Here is a 17554-nt window from a genome sequence, read left to right as displayed (position 1 = left end):
GAAGGGTTTGAAAAATGTAAAGTGTATGTGGTAAGACATTCATCTTGACAGCGGCTAGCCTGCCTAGCCAAGACAGAGGCAGACGCTGCCAATGGGATAGATCCTAGCAGATGCAAGAAAGTAAGGCGGAGTAATTTGCCTCTGATGTTTTACTGAGGCTTTTATGAAGGACCAGCCCTAAGTATGAGATGCCGTGGGCTACCCAATCAAAGTCGAACAGTGCCCGCAAAGTATCCACCGTTGACTGAGCAGTGGTCAGGTTTTGAATCCAGAAACCTGACCAAAGGCCCTCAGGTCCGCAACCACAGCTGGCATAGAGGTCAAAGGATGAGCCAAAGAGAAAATGACATTGTCCGCATAAAGGCTAATCAGATGGCGATCAGCTCCGAATGGAATGCCCTGTGCGTTGTGGTTATCTCGTAGTCTTAGAGCCAAAAGCTCCATATAAAGAGAAAAGAGCAAGGGGAGAGGGGGCAACCCTGCCTAGTCCCCCTCCCAACTGCAAATCTGTCCGAGCGTACCCCATTCACCTTGACTGCAGCACTTGGTGTGCTATATATACTCGCTATCCATCTGCGAAACAGTGTACCCAAGCCAAAACGTTCTAATGTGGCAAACATGTACGGCCAGTGAACCCGGTCGAATGCCTTTTCAGCATCAACCGACAACAGCAGCGCCTCCTCCTTGGAGCACTGTACTTTACCGATGAGATGGCAGATCCGCTTTGTATTATCCCCGCATTGTTGGCTCGGAATGAACCCCTTCTGGTCTCAATCCACCTAACCGAGCATCAAAGAATTCAAACTACGAGCCAAAGTACTAGAGTACAGTTTGGCATCGACGTTTAATAATGAAATTGGGCGGTAGGAGTCACAAGACAGGGGGTCCTTCCCAGGCTCAGGTTTAACTGAATTGAAGCTTGCAACCTCGTGGTCGTAAGGGTGCCAGTTTCTGCGAACGAATTAAACAACCGGATGAGCAAGGGGGCTAACTCAGCGCAAAAAGTCTTATAGAAAAGTGCGCTGAATCCGTCTGGGCCTGGCGCCTTCAAGGGTTTTAGGCAGGCGATAGTGGAAATCACCTCTTCTATTCGTATAGGTGCTTCAAAACCCTCTGCCTCATTGGGCGAAAGAGGGGTGATCGCTGCCCCATTCACATAGTCATGGGAGTCAGATAAGGGAAGGGATTCAGCAGAGTAGAGGTCCGAATAAAAGGCCGGAAAGCTGCAGCTATACCCAAGTTGTCGTGATCTCAGTTCCCTCGGCGCCGCACACCGATTTTACCACCTGCACGTGTTGCGTACTGTATAGGCAGTGTGCAAGCATACGACCCACCTTGTCGAACCCACAAAGTACTTATGCTTCAGGCGAAGCACTGCATGCTCACTCCTATCTAAATCAAGGCGCTTCAACTGGAGCTGTTCCTTTTCTAGTTGTCGCCAGACACGGGGAGCTCACGTGCATTTGTGTATCGGCTCAAGTTCCTTAACTTTTGACTCTAGCTCCTCTCGCTTGGTATTTCGGGTCTTATTGTCGTGTGCGGCTTTAGCGATTAATGCCCCGCCCTCCGTGAGAACAGTTTATGAGCTTCCCAGACTGAGGCCAGAGCAATAAAGCCATCATCATTCAGTGCAATATAGTCTGTCAATGTACGTCTTGCGCCTTCCACCACTGAGGGGGACGGCAGCAGAGAATCCCTCAAGCGCCAATGCAAAGGAGAGGAGGCCGTGGGTGGCAAATGTAGTGTCAAGGTGTAGGCCGTGCCAGGCGTCCCTAATCCCACATTCCTCCATCCAGTCCTTACCTAGTGCAGAAAGTGCCCCCGCTTCTCCCGGCCTAGCACTAGGGCGATCTAGCCCCGGGTCCATTACTAGTTTCAAATCCCGGCCCACCACTACCAAGGGGTCGGGTGTGGGGAGAACCTCGGCCATAGCCTCAATCAGAAACTTTTCCTGATGCTCATTTGGGGAGTAGATGGATGGAAGCTACTGTATAATTAGTAGAACCAGACCAGACTCTCACAGCTAACACATGCCCCTTGATCTCTGCCACTGAGCCCAATATAGTGCCCTTAAAGCGCTTGGAAAACAGTATGGATACCCCACCCCTCTTGCCCTTGCCCGAAGACCAGAATTGAAAGAGAAACCCCTTGGATTGCATCCTGTGTGTGTCCTTAGAGAGCAGTTGGGTTTTTTGAAGTAAAAATATATCCCCTTTACAGTGCTCAAGTAGGGAAAGAATTGCCTTTCCCTCCTTGGGGTTAAGGCCCCGGACATTAAAACGGACTATCTTAATCTCCATCTACCCTGAAAAGGCGGCGGTTCTGTGTATATTAGGCTATAATACCATAAAGATCGGACAGACCAAGGGAGATGTGAAGCAATTAGTAGTGTCATAGCAAACCGACCCCAAGAGACCACTGTTAGAGAGGTCACCGGAGAGGGGACCCACCCTCCCCATAACGGTACAAACCAATCAAAAAACAATAAACAAATTGTGTGAAATAGCACATAATGTCCATCCCGAAAGGGGGCCTGTAATAATGGGGGCTGTCCTAAGTGCAAGGGACTGTTCCAATCTGCAGTAAAAAACTCCCCCGTTCCCGCCAGGCCCAATCGTGAGAAACCCGAACCCAACCACACATTACCTCAGTCGTTAGCGTCCAGGGATCCCCCCTCTGCTCCAGCGAGAGTCCGTAGCACCGCAGAGCGTTCTTTGACCATCGTGGCAGGGTCAGGGCGAAGGCTATCCAGCCTCAAGCCAGCCGGAGGGCCTTGCCTGGGCTTCATAGGGGCCCCGACCCAGAGGCAGAAGGCTGAGAAGGCAGGTTGTCTATATCAAAGTTAAGCAGCTTACAAGCCGCGGTCAATGAGCGAAGTTGGTGAAGCTTCCCTTCATGACGAAAGATGAGGCGAAACGGGTGACCCCAGGAGTAAGTTATACCTGCAGATCTAAGGTGATTAGTTACTGGGCGGGAATCTCTCTGTTTTTGAAGAGTGCTAGCTGCCAGGTCCTGGAAGAGTTGTGGAGTATGAGCTCTGAAGTGTAAGGGCTGACCGGTCTGGGCCGCCTTGAGAATCTCATCCTTCACCTTAAAGTCATGTACACACACAAGAACTTCTGCAGGGGGACCCACTCGATGACACCGGCCAACTTTGACTGTCGACTCCTCGGAAATATTCAGGATTGCAGGAAAAAGTGCCTGGACATACCCCTCCAGGTCCTCACCTTCCGTCCCAGTAGGGATTGCACGTACAAGAACATTATTCTGTCGAGACCTGTTCTCTAAGTCTTCCGAGTGTGCTTGAAGATCTAGTAGCTGGTCTTGCAGACGTATAATTTCTTGCTGGAGAGCGGCGATTTCATCGTCCCTGACTGTCATCAAATCCTACAGAGCAGCTACTCTCTCACCCACTGCATCCAGGTCTCTTCTCACTTCCCAAAGGTCAGCCTGCAGGTCTGTTTTAATGGCCATGATGTCCTCACATTGGGAGGCAAACCGGAATGCCAGAAATCCCCGTGCGACATCCCCCTCAGAGCCCTCCCCTCTAGCAGCCGGGCCGACGTTCTGTGAGTCCCCGGCAGACTTCATAAGGAGGTCCCACGCAGAGCAAACCTTTTTACCTTTGGCCTCCGCCAGAGGAATGTCCTGGCGTCGCCCCTCACGTGCTAACAAACAGCGTCGAGATCTTAGGATGTATGGGGACCCCGCCGGGTCCCTGAGTGATCCCAAGACAGGAAGGCGATGTGCCTCTGAATTCACACACCGCAGGAGCGGTTCTCACTGCCGGTCGCTCAACAGGCCTCGCTCCAATCTATGCTAATGCAAGGCAAAGCCCAGGGGGCACTGTTCCTCCCACGCTGGAAACAATCAGAGGGCCCGGGGCAGAATGGGAGACCCCAGCCCAAAACCATTGTGCACTGATCCTGAAAAATGGTTCCACAATGTGTAGTCCGCCACCTTGCGCTGCTGAGCTGGCTCCACTCAGAGCGCTCCTTTGTTGCAGGAGATCCAGCCAGGTGTCCTTGCGGCCTCGCGAAAGCGCCAAAGTAGGTGTACTCTTCCCCTGCCACTGGGCCCTCCAAGCCAACACGTGTCTCCTTTAGATTGCTATTGTGTGGGGCGTGCCCCAGAGATGTGGCCCCCTCCACGTATCTGCACCAGCTCTGCCGCTATATCACCTCTGCAAACCCCGGGGGGAGGAGGGGAATAACACTCACCCCATGGGCTGCAACAGGCTGTCCTCTGTGGTTCCGATGCTTTTACAACCGGGCGAGGCTAGGTCTTTTCTCCTGTGTCATTCTTGGTGATACTCCACCGATGCCACTCCAGTTAATGGTTTCCACGCCTCGTGCTCAGGTAGGGCCTCACAGGACCCTTAGCACGTCAGGCAGGCAGAGTCCATCCTGAAATCTCACCACCGCCACCGGGTTCTGTGCTCCGCGGATCACGGGACCACCTCTGGGGCACCAGAGTTCGTGGATGGTGCAGTAGCACCCATGAAGCAGGTCCAGCTGATGATAGAGGGCTAAGCGAAGGTCCGGCCGAGCCGCTAGGCGCACCCTCCGCCGAACTGCGTCAGACCTCCAGGTTATGACAGAGGCCGGGCAGTGGCCCGCCTCGCTGCGCAGTGCCACAGGTCGCCTAGGGAATCCGGCGAACATTTCTACCCACTCAGATCTGCTGGCGGATCACCTCCGTCGCAGTACCGGGATCCCTGTAGTGGTCCTGCACCACCAGCGGAGTATCGAAGCTCTACTGTCTGCATAACATCTCACAGGGACACCCAGCCCGTCGACACAGAAAGATTTAAGATTGTGAATCTATTTAACCCGCCTCAGACAATCCCGGTTGCTGACCCAATTCAGGAAGGACCTCAAGACCTGGCTCTTCAACTCAACACCATAGCGCAGACGGACCAGCAGCCCCCCTCCCCCAACGCCTTGAGACCCTCGTGGGTTAGTAGCCGCGCTTTACAATCCCTGATTGATTGATTGATTTATGATACCAATGCATGAGAACTGAAGTGATAGGTAAATCATTTGTTTCTTATTCCGTGCAGTGCCTTGATTCCTGCCTTCATGCATAGGAATGCAGCTAGTTTGAAGAAGAAAAGCAGTATGTCCGTATAAATAAAGACAGGTTTTATTTCCTGAATGGTTTTTCCCTCATATCCTGCCAATATCTTTTAAAAGACTTCTATCACACAGAATTGCTAATCTCTTTAATTGAATTTACATAGGAGTCCTATATGGGTGACTTAGAACCCCACCAGTGCTGTGCCATTGAGTATTTTCTTGAATAAAATAATAGTTATAAAATGAAAAATGTTTTTGGGAATTCCACATGACTAAATTATTTGTTAGTACGATAAACCTGAAAAACTACTGCTAATGTTTTCCTGTTTTCTGTTAACTCTTGATGGTAGGTTTGTGAGCTGTCTCCTGGACCAACCAGAAGTTTTAGTAGTAGGAGCAGGGCGGGGTCCTGCTGGTAGTATCATTCACAAGCTGTTTGTCAATGCTCAAAGGGTAAGTGAGAATTATTTATTTTATTATATTGTGTTAAATTTCTTGCAATTTGCAACTTACGTTCCGGTGATATTATGGACTGTATTTTTTAATGAGTAGTATGTAGATGTCCAGGGTCCATTAAATGTGTATATACATTTGTAAACAAGCAAGCCCCATATGAAAACCAATTGGGAACAGCAACCAGTTAGATTTCTCAGTCTTAATTGTTTTGTTTTTTTGTAGAGTATGCATCCCTTTGAGATGTGGAATATTACTGTCCTTATAGGATTGCTGGAGTGCTTTCATCAGCATTGTGAAATTAGTTTCAACTGTTATGTGTATACATTCTTTTTTAAAGTTATTTTATTTTCAAAAGAAATAAATGTGTTTAGCCATGCTGCAATATATGCCCACCCGAGTATGTATTTTAGGATTACATGAGCCCAAACGTAGGGGACCATATCTCTCTTCTTCACTCGATCTTCTGTGTCTCTCTCCTGGAAAGCCTAAAATTACTCTGTGATCCTCCTCAGTGATGTATATATATTCTTGAGAGTTGGCCAGAAGGGACACGGTTTAGTTTTCATGAAATGAGAAATAAAAATGTCTCTTTACCTCTTTTCCAGTAATACCAAATACACTCTTCACAAGTGGAAACAGAAAATTCCTTTTGAAGGAATTAGCATTTTAATGACATTGTCTGTGTTGATGAAGTCCGCCTAAAGAATGCTTGTTTTGTTAATTATATTTCCTTTCTCACCTGGTGCTTATATTTTCATAGGGTATAAACAAGGGGCACCACAATACCTGTTTTTATACACTCATTAGGAATACCTTAACCAAAAAGAGTTGTGAGACTTTGTATACGATTTAAAATAACCAAATAGACAATAACAAAATGTTTGAATAAATGTATAATTTAAAGGTAGAAATAATTGAGAAGGACCAGCTATAAAATGTAATTCTGTTTTATTGGCATTCCTTATTAGAAGGTACATACATATAAATTTGTCGTTGGCATTGCATGAAAACAGATATAATATTATAAAATGCTGCTCATACGCATCATCAATCGTGCATCATTGTAGGTAATGTTAATTTGATATGTTGCATATGAGTCGCAAATTACAGATTTATCGTGAAAGAATCATTCCATATCTGCAATGTGGCATACAAATTCAATGTCAAAATCTAAAACATATCAGATTCACATGAAACAAAATTGCAAGCCAAACATTTATATAATTGGCTACCTCGAAATATACAGCAAAGTGCAAGGATTCCGTAATTGTTCTTTGACATGCTCAGGTTATTTTGATGGTACTGACTAATTTATGTGGACTGAGGAAGCATTCAATATTCTTATTGAATTGACTAAGACTAAAGTGTATACATGTAAACAGGTTGTCATCCAAATCTTTTGAATCTTCTATTGCGTAAATATTGTATGCAGGAGCCTCTTTCTTATTGCTAACAAGTCGCCAAGACACAAAAAAGACAACATTCTTAATATCATTCAAATCTAAATTACTTATACAACACTGCCTGTTGTATTATGTGTAGCTGTCCACCTGTATTTTTTTATAAATTTGAGTTGGATGAAATCGAAGCTTCGTTATCATTAATCTGATTTCCGAAGGATACTTCTATTTGCAGATTCCTCAAGTGGCGCCGGCTCCATCTCCAGGCCAAAAGGAAAGTCACGGACATAACTGGAACCAAATAGTGCCCATGCTGGCGCACTGCCATCTTTTTTTTCACACCCTTTGACACAGAGCTTCTCTCCTTGTTTCTTGTCACTTTGGTGATTCCGAGATTTTCTTTTAGACCAATTTTCTTCAAGTTTAGTGTTTTGGGGATGTCACCCCCTACAAACTCGGTGTTTACGCCTATTGCAACTGCGACGGGTAGATGTCTATCACTGATCCACATGAGGTGTGTCTGTGGTGCCTAGGATTGAGACATAATTCAAGGCCCTGCAACCAGTGTCGCAGTATGAATCCAAAGGCCATAAGAGTGCAAGACCAAACTCTTTATGGTCCACATGACGCTGACCATCAGGCTCGACGTTGTTCACGCTCCAGGACCAGGTCTTACCATTCTTTGCCATCCTTCAAGTCCTCAAAAGATAAAAGAGGAAGTAAAATAAGAAGAGAAAATATGGGTACTGACCTTGACGTCGCCCGAAGTCTAGGAGTAAATCTCCTTAACCTTCTCCTACTCGGGCAGAGTCATCTTCGAAACTGGTGCTACAGCTAGTTGGCTTACTGCCTCAGGAACCACCTCCTCTGTTGCAGGTGACACCAGTTCGAAGGTCCGTTCCAATCCCACCCCTCTCAATGCCCTTTTCGGCGCCAGGGTACCCTGAGTTCTCAACGTTAGGGGGCTGATTCAGCCCTCCTCAAAGCTATGCTGGATATGTTCCAGTGTGCGCTGGTCCACTATAGAGTGCCGTTAGGCTTCATGCAACGTTTTGGGTTTCCACTCGGTATCCTGCCTGCAGGTCCTTCCCAGGTGCTGTGTGTACCCATTATTCCGTTAGGAACTCTTCTTGCACCAGCTGTAGTCGTACTAGTGCCTGAACCCTTGCCACTTATTCCTCCGCTGGTGCCACTGCTAATGCCACTGCTGCAGCTACTGGCCCCAACAATCCTGTGGCTTCCTCAGAACTAAACAGAAAACCTACAAGACCCTTTGATCCAGATGAGAGGCTGAATGGCAGTGTAGAAAGAAAGATGTAGGGAAGAAAGTGCTGATCCTTCCCAATGTTATTGGCAAATCATGCTCTATATCTTTTGATTTGATTCTGACCCTAAGCAAATGCCTTGGAGACCACAAGAGGCCATTGATGACAGCAGTGAAGTGGTTTATTTGCTTTGACCCACTCCATCCATACTGCTGATTAACTGGCACAACAGAATGCCAGTGGACTGGGCACCTCAAACGTGACCGATATCCCGTCCACCGTATAACAAGTTCCATAGGATATAATGGCATTGTAATTTGGCAGACAGGATATCTGTCACATTTGTGATGGAGTATCCCATCCGCCAAGATTGTAATCAGGCCCATAGTGCCTCTCCAGGGCTAGCACCTACAGAGGTGGCTTATTTCTACATTGTCCTCAAAAGAAAAGCTGAGGTGCTAGAGTTGCCCCTTCCATCTGTGTAGTTCAGGTTAAATTTTTTTAATAAGGTCCAACCATCCACCCTTTCTTCTACAGAGCTGTTCTTACCATTTCATGAGGCCCCTATGATCCAGTAAAATACACCTGAAAGAAGCCCATATCGGCCCCAGCAGTGAGCCATATAGTGACAAGAAGACACTGACTTCCACAAGAGGACCTAGCATGATCTGTTCACCCTTTATTGTTAAAGCCTAGTAATTCAGGCCTCTTACTGCACCAAGCCAAATCCACCTTCTTTTACTACCTACCCATTAGAAAGAGAATCTAAAGAAATTGGAGGTTGTGGGAAATAATGTTTTTGCAGAAGGCAACCTGACACTACATTCACTAAATGCCACCTGGCTCCTACTGAGATACACGCACGTCCTATGGAACATGATAACCATGATAGTGCCTGATTTGCAGAGATGGTCTTTGATAGCCAGGATGCATTCAATCATATTATAAGGGCTGGGCTAGACATGGCAGACCTTTTGTTCAGGTCATCAATATCCCTAGTCAGTTGCACTTTGCTCAGGTCTGTGGAGTTCTCGGGGGAAGTCCAGGCCACATTCATGAACATGCTTTGATGGCATGCATCTCTTCAGAGACAAAGCAGATACTGTCCTAGAAAGATTTAAGGAGCGAAAGGCCACAGCTTGATCATTAGGTTTAGTGTCACCTGTAAAAGATTATAGGCCTCTCAGAACATTGTGTGTTCTCTCGAGCGAGACGCCAACAAACCCTCCTCCTCCTTTCTCTTCTGCGCCACATGGAAATATGCTTTAGTTCCTCCTTGAAGAAGCATGTGCAGCCCATTGGAGGACAGGTATCCTCCTTTTACCAGGCCTGGAAGGCCATAACATCAGACCAGTGGGTCCTTCAGATAATAGAAAGGGGTTATACCCTACCTTTCCAACAACACCCTTCGCTCACATACCACCCCAACTATCCCTTCACACAGATGACCATCTGCCAATTCTACAGCAGAAGTTCCAGGCCTGCTTCAGAAAGAAGTGGTGGAGTTAGTATCAGAGCAGGAAATTGGGAAGGGTGGTATTCTCTGTACTTCAGGTTCCCAAGAAGACCTCAGGCTTTGGAACCTTTACTTTCACAAGGAAATATTCAAGATGCTATACCTGGGTCAAGTCCTTCTGGCATGAGGAGGAGGAGACTGTATAGTGTCCCTCAATTCGTAGGATGCACACATACCAATTCTGCAGCCGCACAGGAGGTACCTGCATTTGGTGCATGGGTCCATCCACTACTTGTTTGTGGTCCTCTCATTTGGACTACATTCAGCACCTCAAGTCTTCATAAAGGTGATGGCTGTGATAGCGGCACATCTCATGAGGTCGGGGATCTCTGTGTACTATATCTGGAGGATTGCCTTCTCAATGTAAGGTCGCTGCAGATGGTGTTACTTCACCAGCAGGCAGCAGCATGCTGCTTGACTTTTGTTTTTCCATCAACATGTCCAAGCCTCACCTAGAGCTCTCAGCACCTTCTAATCATGGCGGCAGTAGTGGACACAATATTGCTCCAAGCTTTTCCTTCTTCACAGAGGATCCAAGACATTCGGGATATGATTCGGATGTTTTTGAAGGGAGCTTGGATTCTAGTCATGACGGTTCTCTGCCTCCTAAATCTGCTGGTGTGCTGCATCCTTCTGTTAATGCATGCACCCTGGCACATGAGGGCTCCCAAGTGATGTCTTAGCAGTTAGTGGTTTCTGGTATGGTGGTCGCTAGAGGAATACTGAATTCTTCCCTCCACCAGCACTGGCCACAATAGTGATGGATGATTCCACTTTTAGTTGGATGTTCAACTGGAAGGAGTAGAGATCAAGCGCCTTTGGTCTCCAAACGAGCAGGTACTTCACATCAACCTGCTTGAACTGAAGGCAGTTCGGCTGACGCTGAAGGTCTTCCTCCCTTCCCTTTGCGGTCAGTCCGTCCAGAAGTCATCATCGCACTGGACTAGCTAATAAGAGAGTGGCACACAGACATCCTGGGCCTCATCCTGTACCCGCACCCAAATCTGTGGTGTTCTTAAGGCAAATCTCCTTTCCCAGTCAGAAGTGAAGGTTCTGCACCCCAACCTGCAGAACCACCAACTTCAAGCCTGGAGATTGTGCTGGGACTCCTGAGCTCCTTCCAGATGCCACCAGAGGTGCATGCCGGGATTCTATAGGTTTGTTGCCCGCAGCCAAATTCATCTCTTCTGGAAGGTGAAATAGATTTGTCACTTGGTGTGCTCAGCAGTATGTGTATACCTTCAGGGCTCATGTTTCTGAGATCCTCTGACTTGTGCTGTCGCTGGGCCAAGCAGGACTGTGTCGTAGGTTCCGACTAAGGGTACATTGTTGCTTCATTTTGCCATCCACTCCTGTTGAAATGCCCCAACAGGATCTTACTTTAGTTTTGATCTTTATCATGGTGCTTCTTTGGAACCCCTTCACAGTTGTCAGTTGCTGTTATTGACACTTAAAGCTGTTTCTCTTATTGCGATTACCTTGGCAAGGCAGGTTAGGGAATTGCAGGCACAGTGTCTGTCTGCCGTACACATGCTTCTTTCCAGTAAACTTGCCCTCTGAACTAAAGGGTCTTTCCTTCCCAAGATGGTGACCACTTTTCACCTAAGACAATCAATTACCCTCCCTGCTTTTTCCACTCCTCCTAATCCCATCAAGGAGCAAGAGAGGTTGAACAAACTGAGCTGCAGGTTGGCAGTCAGTTACTGCATTGACACATAAGAGATAAGGTCCGATTACCATCTTTTTGTGGGTACAGTGGCAGCAAGAAGGACACGGTATTCCAGAAGAGGATTGTGTTCTGCTGCATCATTTTGTGCACCAAAATGTGCTACACCTTAACCAAAAAGGAACCGCCTGAGACTACAGGCCCATTCCACCAGTGTAGAGTCTTCCATCTTCGCTTTGCCCAGGGGTGTTCCTGAGCCAAAAACCTATCATGAGGCGACATGGGCTTCCTCTCACGCCTATACCACACATGATTGTTTGGTGTCAGAAATTAGCAGGAAATGCAAACTGTGGGTGTTAAAGGATCTCCTATTCTTACTATTCTTCAGATCCACCAGGTAGGCATTATACTGTTTTTGAATCTACTTACCAAGCGAGGAATCTGCAGTAGAAATGTACATTGGATGAAAAAGCAAAGTTTAGTAACCATATTTGTGGTGGCCTTCACCTTTCTCCCCAGTCTACCTGTTCTAAAGGATGGCTTTGACCCTCAGTTATAAACCTCCAGCTTAGATTGCTGCATTTCAGTTCTACAGCAGTTGATGTCATTCTCTAGCCTCTGAGGGTAAGGAAAATGGTTTGGGAACTGGTATTAGGGCAACAAGATGGATGCTATATGGCTCTAGTATCATCACCACAACCTCGCTCTGGCGTTAAAATGCAGACAGTACCCCTACTGGCATAGGAGAGCTGTGTCTGAAGTTTACAAATCTAGTCTGGGGCCTGCGATATAGAATAGGTCAGGGATCTGCAAGTAGATAGTTTCCACCAGAAAGATTGTTACATAAGGTAAGTAATTTAGATTTTGATTGCAAGCCCCATGACAGGTGATCTTGGGAGTGAGGGTGAACAATTGACTTTCTAGCTCTTTTCCCCCTTTTAAGAATTTACAATTTTTACAGCCTACGCTAAGCTATCCACATTGATGGATTCTTTTCTTTTAATATGGCTTCAAAACATGTTTAGAAAATAACTGTTGTGCCTTAGATGTAATGATAATGTTCTGTTAGTTCCTTAGTAGCATTCCTATGGTCTCTCGTCTCATGGACAATTCTAAGCAGATTGCCTTCTTTATTATGTCACATTATGCAAGCTCCATGCAAAACCAAAATAAGGTTGACATACCCAGTATGTCTGTTTGAACCAAACAAAAGCACATACTGAGAAGTGCCAGAACTCCAGATGGATAAGTGTCTCAACAGCTTATATTACAAAACATCCAACATTTTCAGAACTGGTCTTAAAAAAACGTGGTACTTTCTATAAAATTGTAGTGGCTACCTTTGCTGAAAATGATTAAAGAACTAGCACAAGCCTCCAACAAACTTGATGTCAAAGCATCTAAACCCCATACACAAACATGCAGTTTCCTTCTAGCGCAATAAGATGTTTTTCAAAGATAAAGTTGAAATAACAAATATATGTTTCTCCAGCCCATCTCCTGTACTTTATTGTTTTTCCAGCCCATCACCTGTACCTTACTTTTCTAAAGTTGAACATTTTCTTCTAGAAAAAGACAATGTAACCTCATCATTAGAAACCCCAATAAAATAGCAAGGCAGACAAGTATAAAACATGTTTTAATAATTTACTGAAAGTAAGGTCCTACTATGCTTCCAGTGGTGAGATTCAACATCTAAGGCACAACAGTGGACCATTTTGCATATCCAGGATGCATTAGCCTTTGCATTTCTAGACATTAGTGTCTTGCTACATGATATTTTGGGGGGTTCAGACATCTGTAAGACCCCCTATTACAATTTGAATTACAATTTGATAGTGTAAGTTTCACACAGACCTATTAGTTTCTCCAACACAAATTGTACCAAGTTGAACTTGGTGAAATACATTTGTGTAGGGTAAATAAGAAGCATTTTAAGTTTGGGTAGCTCTGAATGGGAGAATACACAGTATATGGAATCTGCTGATCATTTTTAAACAAACAGCAAGGGTGTACATGAAGTGATATTACATGTCTCAACTTACTCGGTCTTTCTTACAATAAACTTTGTAATACTGGGCCCCTTGTGGTAAAAACAGAGTTTGTGTATCAGTACAGCTCATGCATGCGTGCATGTAATGCTGTTACACTTGTTCATTTCCTGCATGTATGAAAATCCACGTTAGTCTCCTTTTTTCTGTCAAATTGCCTGGTTCAGACCTGGTTCACAAATTGCCTAGGACCCAGTACCCTGTGGATCTTTCAATCCTTTCCCCTTAACAAGGGCAGCTTATGCTGTAACATTCCTCATTTCAGCCATATATGTCTTGTTACTGACTGTTGTAGCTCTCAAGGGTAATCTGTGTACCTCTTATTTATGAAACAGTCATTCAGTACTCTCTTTCTCTTTGTGTGCAACCATTAATTCGAGGTCCTTTCAGAACCGCTTGGGTTGCATGAAGAATAAGGGAACACTAATCCTGCAGGAAAAATTCCTCTCACTATTAAGCAAAAAAAGAGCATGGGACCGTTTTTTGCCTCTAGTACTGTCATGAGCACCCTTTTGTGTTGTGACTTTGAGAGGATCCACTCATCCCACCTAAAGTTTATCCCCACCGGCAATACCCTGCAAGTAACTCTGGAAAAAGTGAAATTACTTGGCCATGAAATAGTTTTTCTCCTGGTCATGGATAACAACTATTAACTTGATTCAGCTATCATGGTTAGGGGAGGGACTTTGCACCTGGAAGTGGAAGACCATCTTATTCCTTCACTTAAAACCCAGCTCCTTATCTAGGCACAGTGATTCCAAGCTTTATCTGCAGTTCAGTCTGGACTGTCCTATTGGAGCAGGACCAAGACTGATTTGAATACGGCCGGGTCTCATCTGAGGTGGCATGGTGGGCAAAAGAGTCCTGGGTTAAAATACTACCCAAGCGAATGCCAGTGGATAGACTTATTGCAAGCATTACTCCCATCACCTTTTGTGTGCTTTTCTTATTCATGCCATCAATGAAGTGATGGGGTGTCAGAGTTTTAGGGAGCAGAAAGAAAAGAGTGGTGTGATCCAAAGCCAACGCTTCAGAATTGTCTTAATGATGCTGCCACTGGCCCATAGCTTCCTTGATTTGCTGAATGCAAGTGAAAGAAGCATTGTAGAGGGCAGAAGTAAAGATCTTTTTGCCTGCATCACTTTCTCTGTCAAACAGAACAACTGCTTGGATGTGCTGGATAGTGGCACATATTGAGTTTGCACAATGCCTAGTATGCTGCTTGGACAGTGCCTGATGACTAGCTTTGCCAAGGGTGCCACCATTGGATCTTGTTTGACTACCAGGTCACTGCTGATTACCCTTGATATTGTTTGCCACATTATCCCACTCAGACAGAGCACTCTTCAAAGTAGTGACTTTTATTGCAGGATCTTTTTTTAAGGCATCAAACACACTGGCCATCCTAGGCTGATATGGCTGCCAAATGTGGCATGAAACTCACCTATTATAGACTTAATTCCATAAGATAGGAGAGAAGAGGCTAAAGCCCTAATGATAGAAGCGGCTGATGCTTCAGCGTCCATAATTTATAGTGATGGATATATCAAATGCTTTTTTTCACCATCCTGCAAATTCAGGGAAAGGCCAAAGCAGATAAAAATAAGGGCCTGGGATAAAATGGTGGGTGCCGAATTACAAGAACTGCTTAATACCAGCGCGCAGTCCTAGCCAACAGATGTGGATGACGCGGCCATATCATATACCCAATGGGTGAACATAGCCTGCAAAAAGCTAGCAGCTAATGGGGAAGAAGAGTGGCCATTTCCCAATCCCAATTTCACTCCCAGTACAGCACAAGAGAGCTTAACTTTATCAATTCTGCCTCCATGCTAGCCCAGGTATAGAGTGTTAGGGGTAGTGATGGGAATTTCCTGTTTTGCCTCTACATGGGCAAGGATAAACACATATCTCTTGGTTCTCCAAAGCGTTCAGTCTAGAAACACACTGGAATTTTGAGAACAACCTCCCAATCATTCATCCAGAAATGAGCACCATCTTGACTTGTAGGAGTTACAAGATTAAATTCTACACCTCCTCCTCTAAGGATGACCGATGGAGAAGGTACAGAAACCCCTAAGAAATCTGGACTTCTTTTCCAACTTCTTCTTGGTCAAGAGGAAGACAGGATAAATGGACAAATATCCTGGACCTTCAAGTTTTGTAAAAATAATTATTTTGGATGATCACATTGCAGGAAGCATGTGCACTGTTGGATTAAGAAGGTGTGTTCTTTATCTCCCTGGACTTTCAGGACTCCTCCATCCATGTCCCTATACACCCACACGATAAACAATACCTTGGGTTCTCTGTGGCAGGGCTGCACTACCACCTCAAAGTCCTCTCTTTTGGCATTAAATCCTCCCTGATATTCATAAATTACCTTGTCCCCATATCTGCTTTCCTATGCAGACAAGGCACCTAGTGTACCTGTACCTGGATGCTTGGCTCATAAAGGCTCATTAGAAGGAAGAGGCTCACGCTTCCATGACCAATTGCATCCTCCGGGTCTAACGGTAAACATATCCGGGTCTGACGATAAACATGCAGAAGTCTCCCATCTGTCTGGCGACAAAGCTCAGATTCTAGGAGCAGAAGTCTTAGACAGCCAACTCAGCAAAGCTTTCCCCTCAGGGAAATGGGTTGAAGAACTCAGAGCATTGACGATGCACTTCTGTTGAAGTCAGTTGATTCCAGTCAAGACTTACAAATCATTGTTGGGCCAAAGTTTATCATGCATAGGACTAGTGCCTTTCTGCTTGCTCCAAATGCAGCCGATTCATCACAAAATAGTAGTAGGTCTTCAGGCATTTCAGACCAGCTCTAGTGTAATCTAGAGATAACCGCACTACCTGCACCAAATTAGGTGAAAAACTACAGTAACTTTGAAGTAAGCATACTGAATTTACCAGAATGCAATGGGTGAGCTGTGCTAGGATGAGCAGCAGTGTGCTCCCATCCTTCTTTCTGTTTGAAAGGCTCCCTTGAGGCAACGAGCTGAGGAGCTCTCCTGGGATGCACCGCTGAGTGGTACTGTGACATGTGAAGACTTGGGCAGCATTTCCAGCAACCCCAGGCTACTGTTCTTAACTGACTCTGCTCTCTACTAATGAAGGACTAAACCCAGAAACAAGTGTCTAGATATAACAGTACTATCTACACCAACTTTGGTGAAAAACTACAGCAACTTTGAAGTAAGTGTACTGCATTTAGCAGAATGCAATGGGTGAACTGTGCTGGAATGAGAGGCAGTGTGCTCCCACCCACTTTAAGCTCTACTGTGGTGGAGGTTCCCAGACCTATTTGCTAGCCTGCATAACAAGTAATGCCAGTACTACACCAGCAGGTACTGGCAGCCAGGGTCCCAGGGCAATGCATGTTGATGACAACGTGGAACATCTTCACTTGCGTCTTTCTATCATTTCCTTTCAAACCCAGAGTTTATTTTTATTTATTTATTTATTTGAGTTTTATATAGCTCTAGCTAGACCCGAAGGTATCAGAGCACTTTACATAAGGAAACAGCGAGATACAGGTTTCCACTTATTCACTTAAATTACAGAATGATTACATAGTTGAGACAAGTGTTACTAACAAACTTAAAATCAAGACCAACGAGAGCTGGAAGCCCACTGGGAGGAGACAGCAGCAGAGAAAACAACGAGACAAATGTCCGAAGTCTTGCTGGGTAGGTGACGGCCATAGCGGTGTGCCGGAGCCAATCTCCCCTATAGCTGTCTGTGCAACTCCACCGGGAATCGGCCATGCGCTTCGGTCTCCGCCTGGATAGAATAGAGATCATAAAGTGACCAAAGGTCTTAAATCCAGAGGGGGGCGAGTGGAGATAATGAGGATGGCAGGATAGGAAAGGGTATGTAGCTTGGCTGCCGTCTTACAGTCAGACAGTTGAGTCTGTTTGACCCCGAGACTCTGCAGCTAGGCTTGCGTCTAATTCAGTGGTTCGACTTGATCAGGTATGCTCAATTATCCAGATGGGACATCGGGACCCCCTCGACTGCTCGGTCATCCTCGCTCTACGGTGATATGTCCCTGGCGGGGTGCCATTTTGAGGTCAGGCGAGGCGTATCCCACTTGAAAATGCTATCAGAGGTTGTTTTTTTG

General features: G+C 45.7%; 1 protein-coding gene across 6 annotated transcripts in view; it reads left to right on the top strand.

The window, feature by feature from the left end:
* The window catches only part of RAB3GAP1 (RAB3 GTPase activating protein catalytic subunit 1), a 673051-nt gene that overhangs the window by 609860 nt on the left and 45637 nt on the right, over positions 1 to 17554 (top strand). For all 6 annotated transcript variants that reach the window (XM_085645769.1, XM_085645771.1, XM_085645770.1 and 3 more), the window contains one exon: positions 5429 to 5531. In XM_085645769.1, the coding sequence (XP_085501895.1) occupies positions 5429 to 5531 (103 nt within the window). The remainder of the gene's footprint in view (positions 1 to 5428; positions 5532 to 17554) is intronic.

Source organism: Triturus cristatus, chromosome 3_1, assembly GCF_964204655.1.
Source record: "Triturus cristatus chromosome 3_1, aTriCri1.1, whole genome shotgun sequence".
Classification (NCBI taxonomy): domain Eukaryota; kingdom Metazoa; phylum Chordata; class Amphibia; order Caudata; family Salamandridae; genus Triturus; species Triturus cristatus.
The sequence above is the reverse complement of the archived record's forward strand: the minus strand, read 5'-3'. Positions and strand labels throughout refer to the sequence as shown.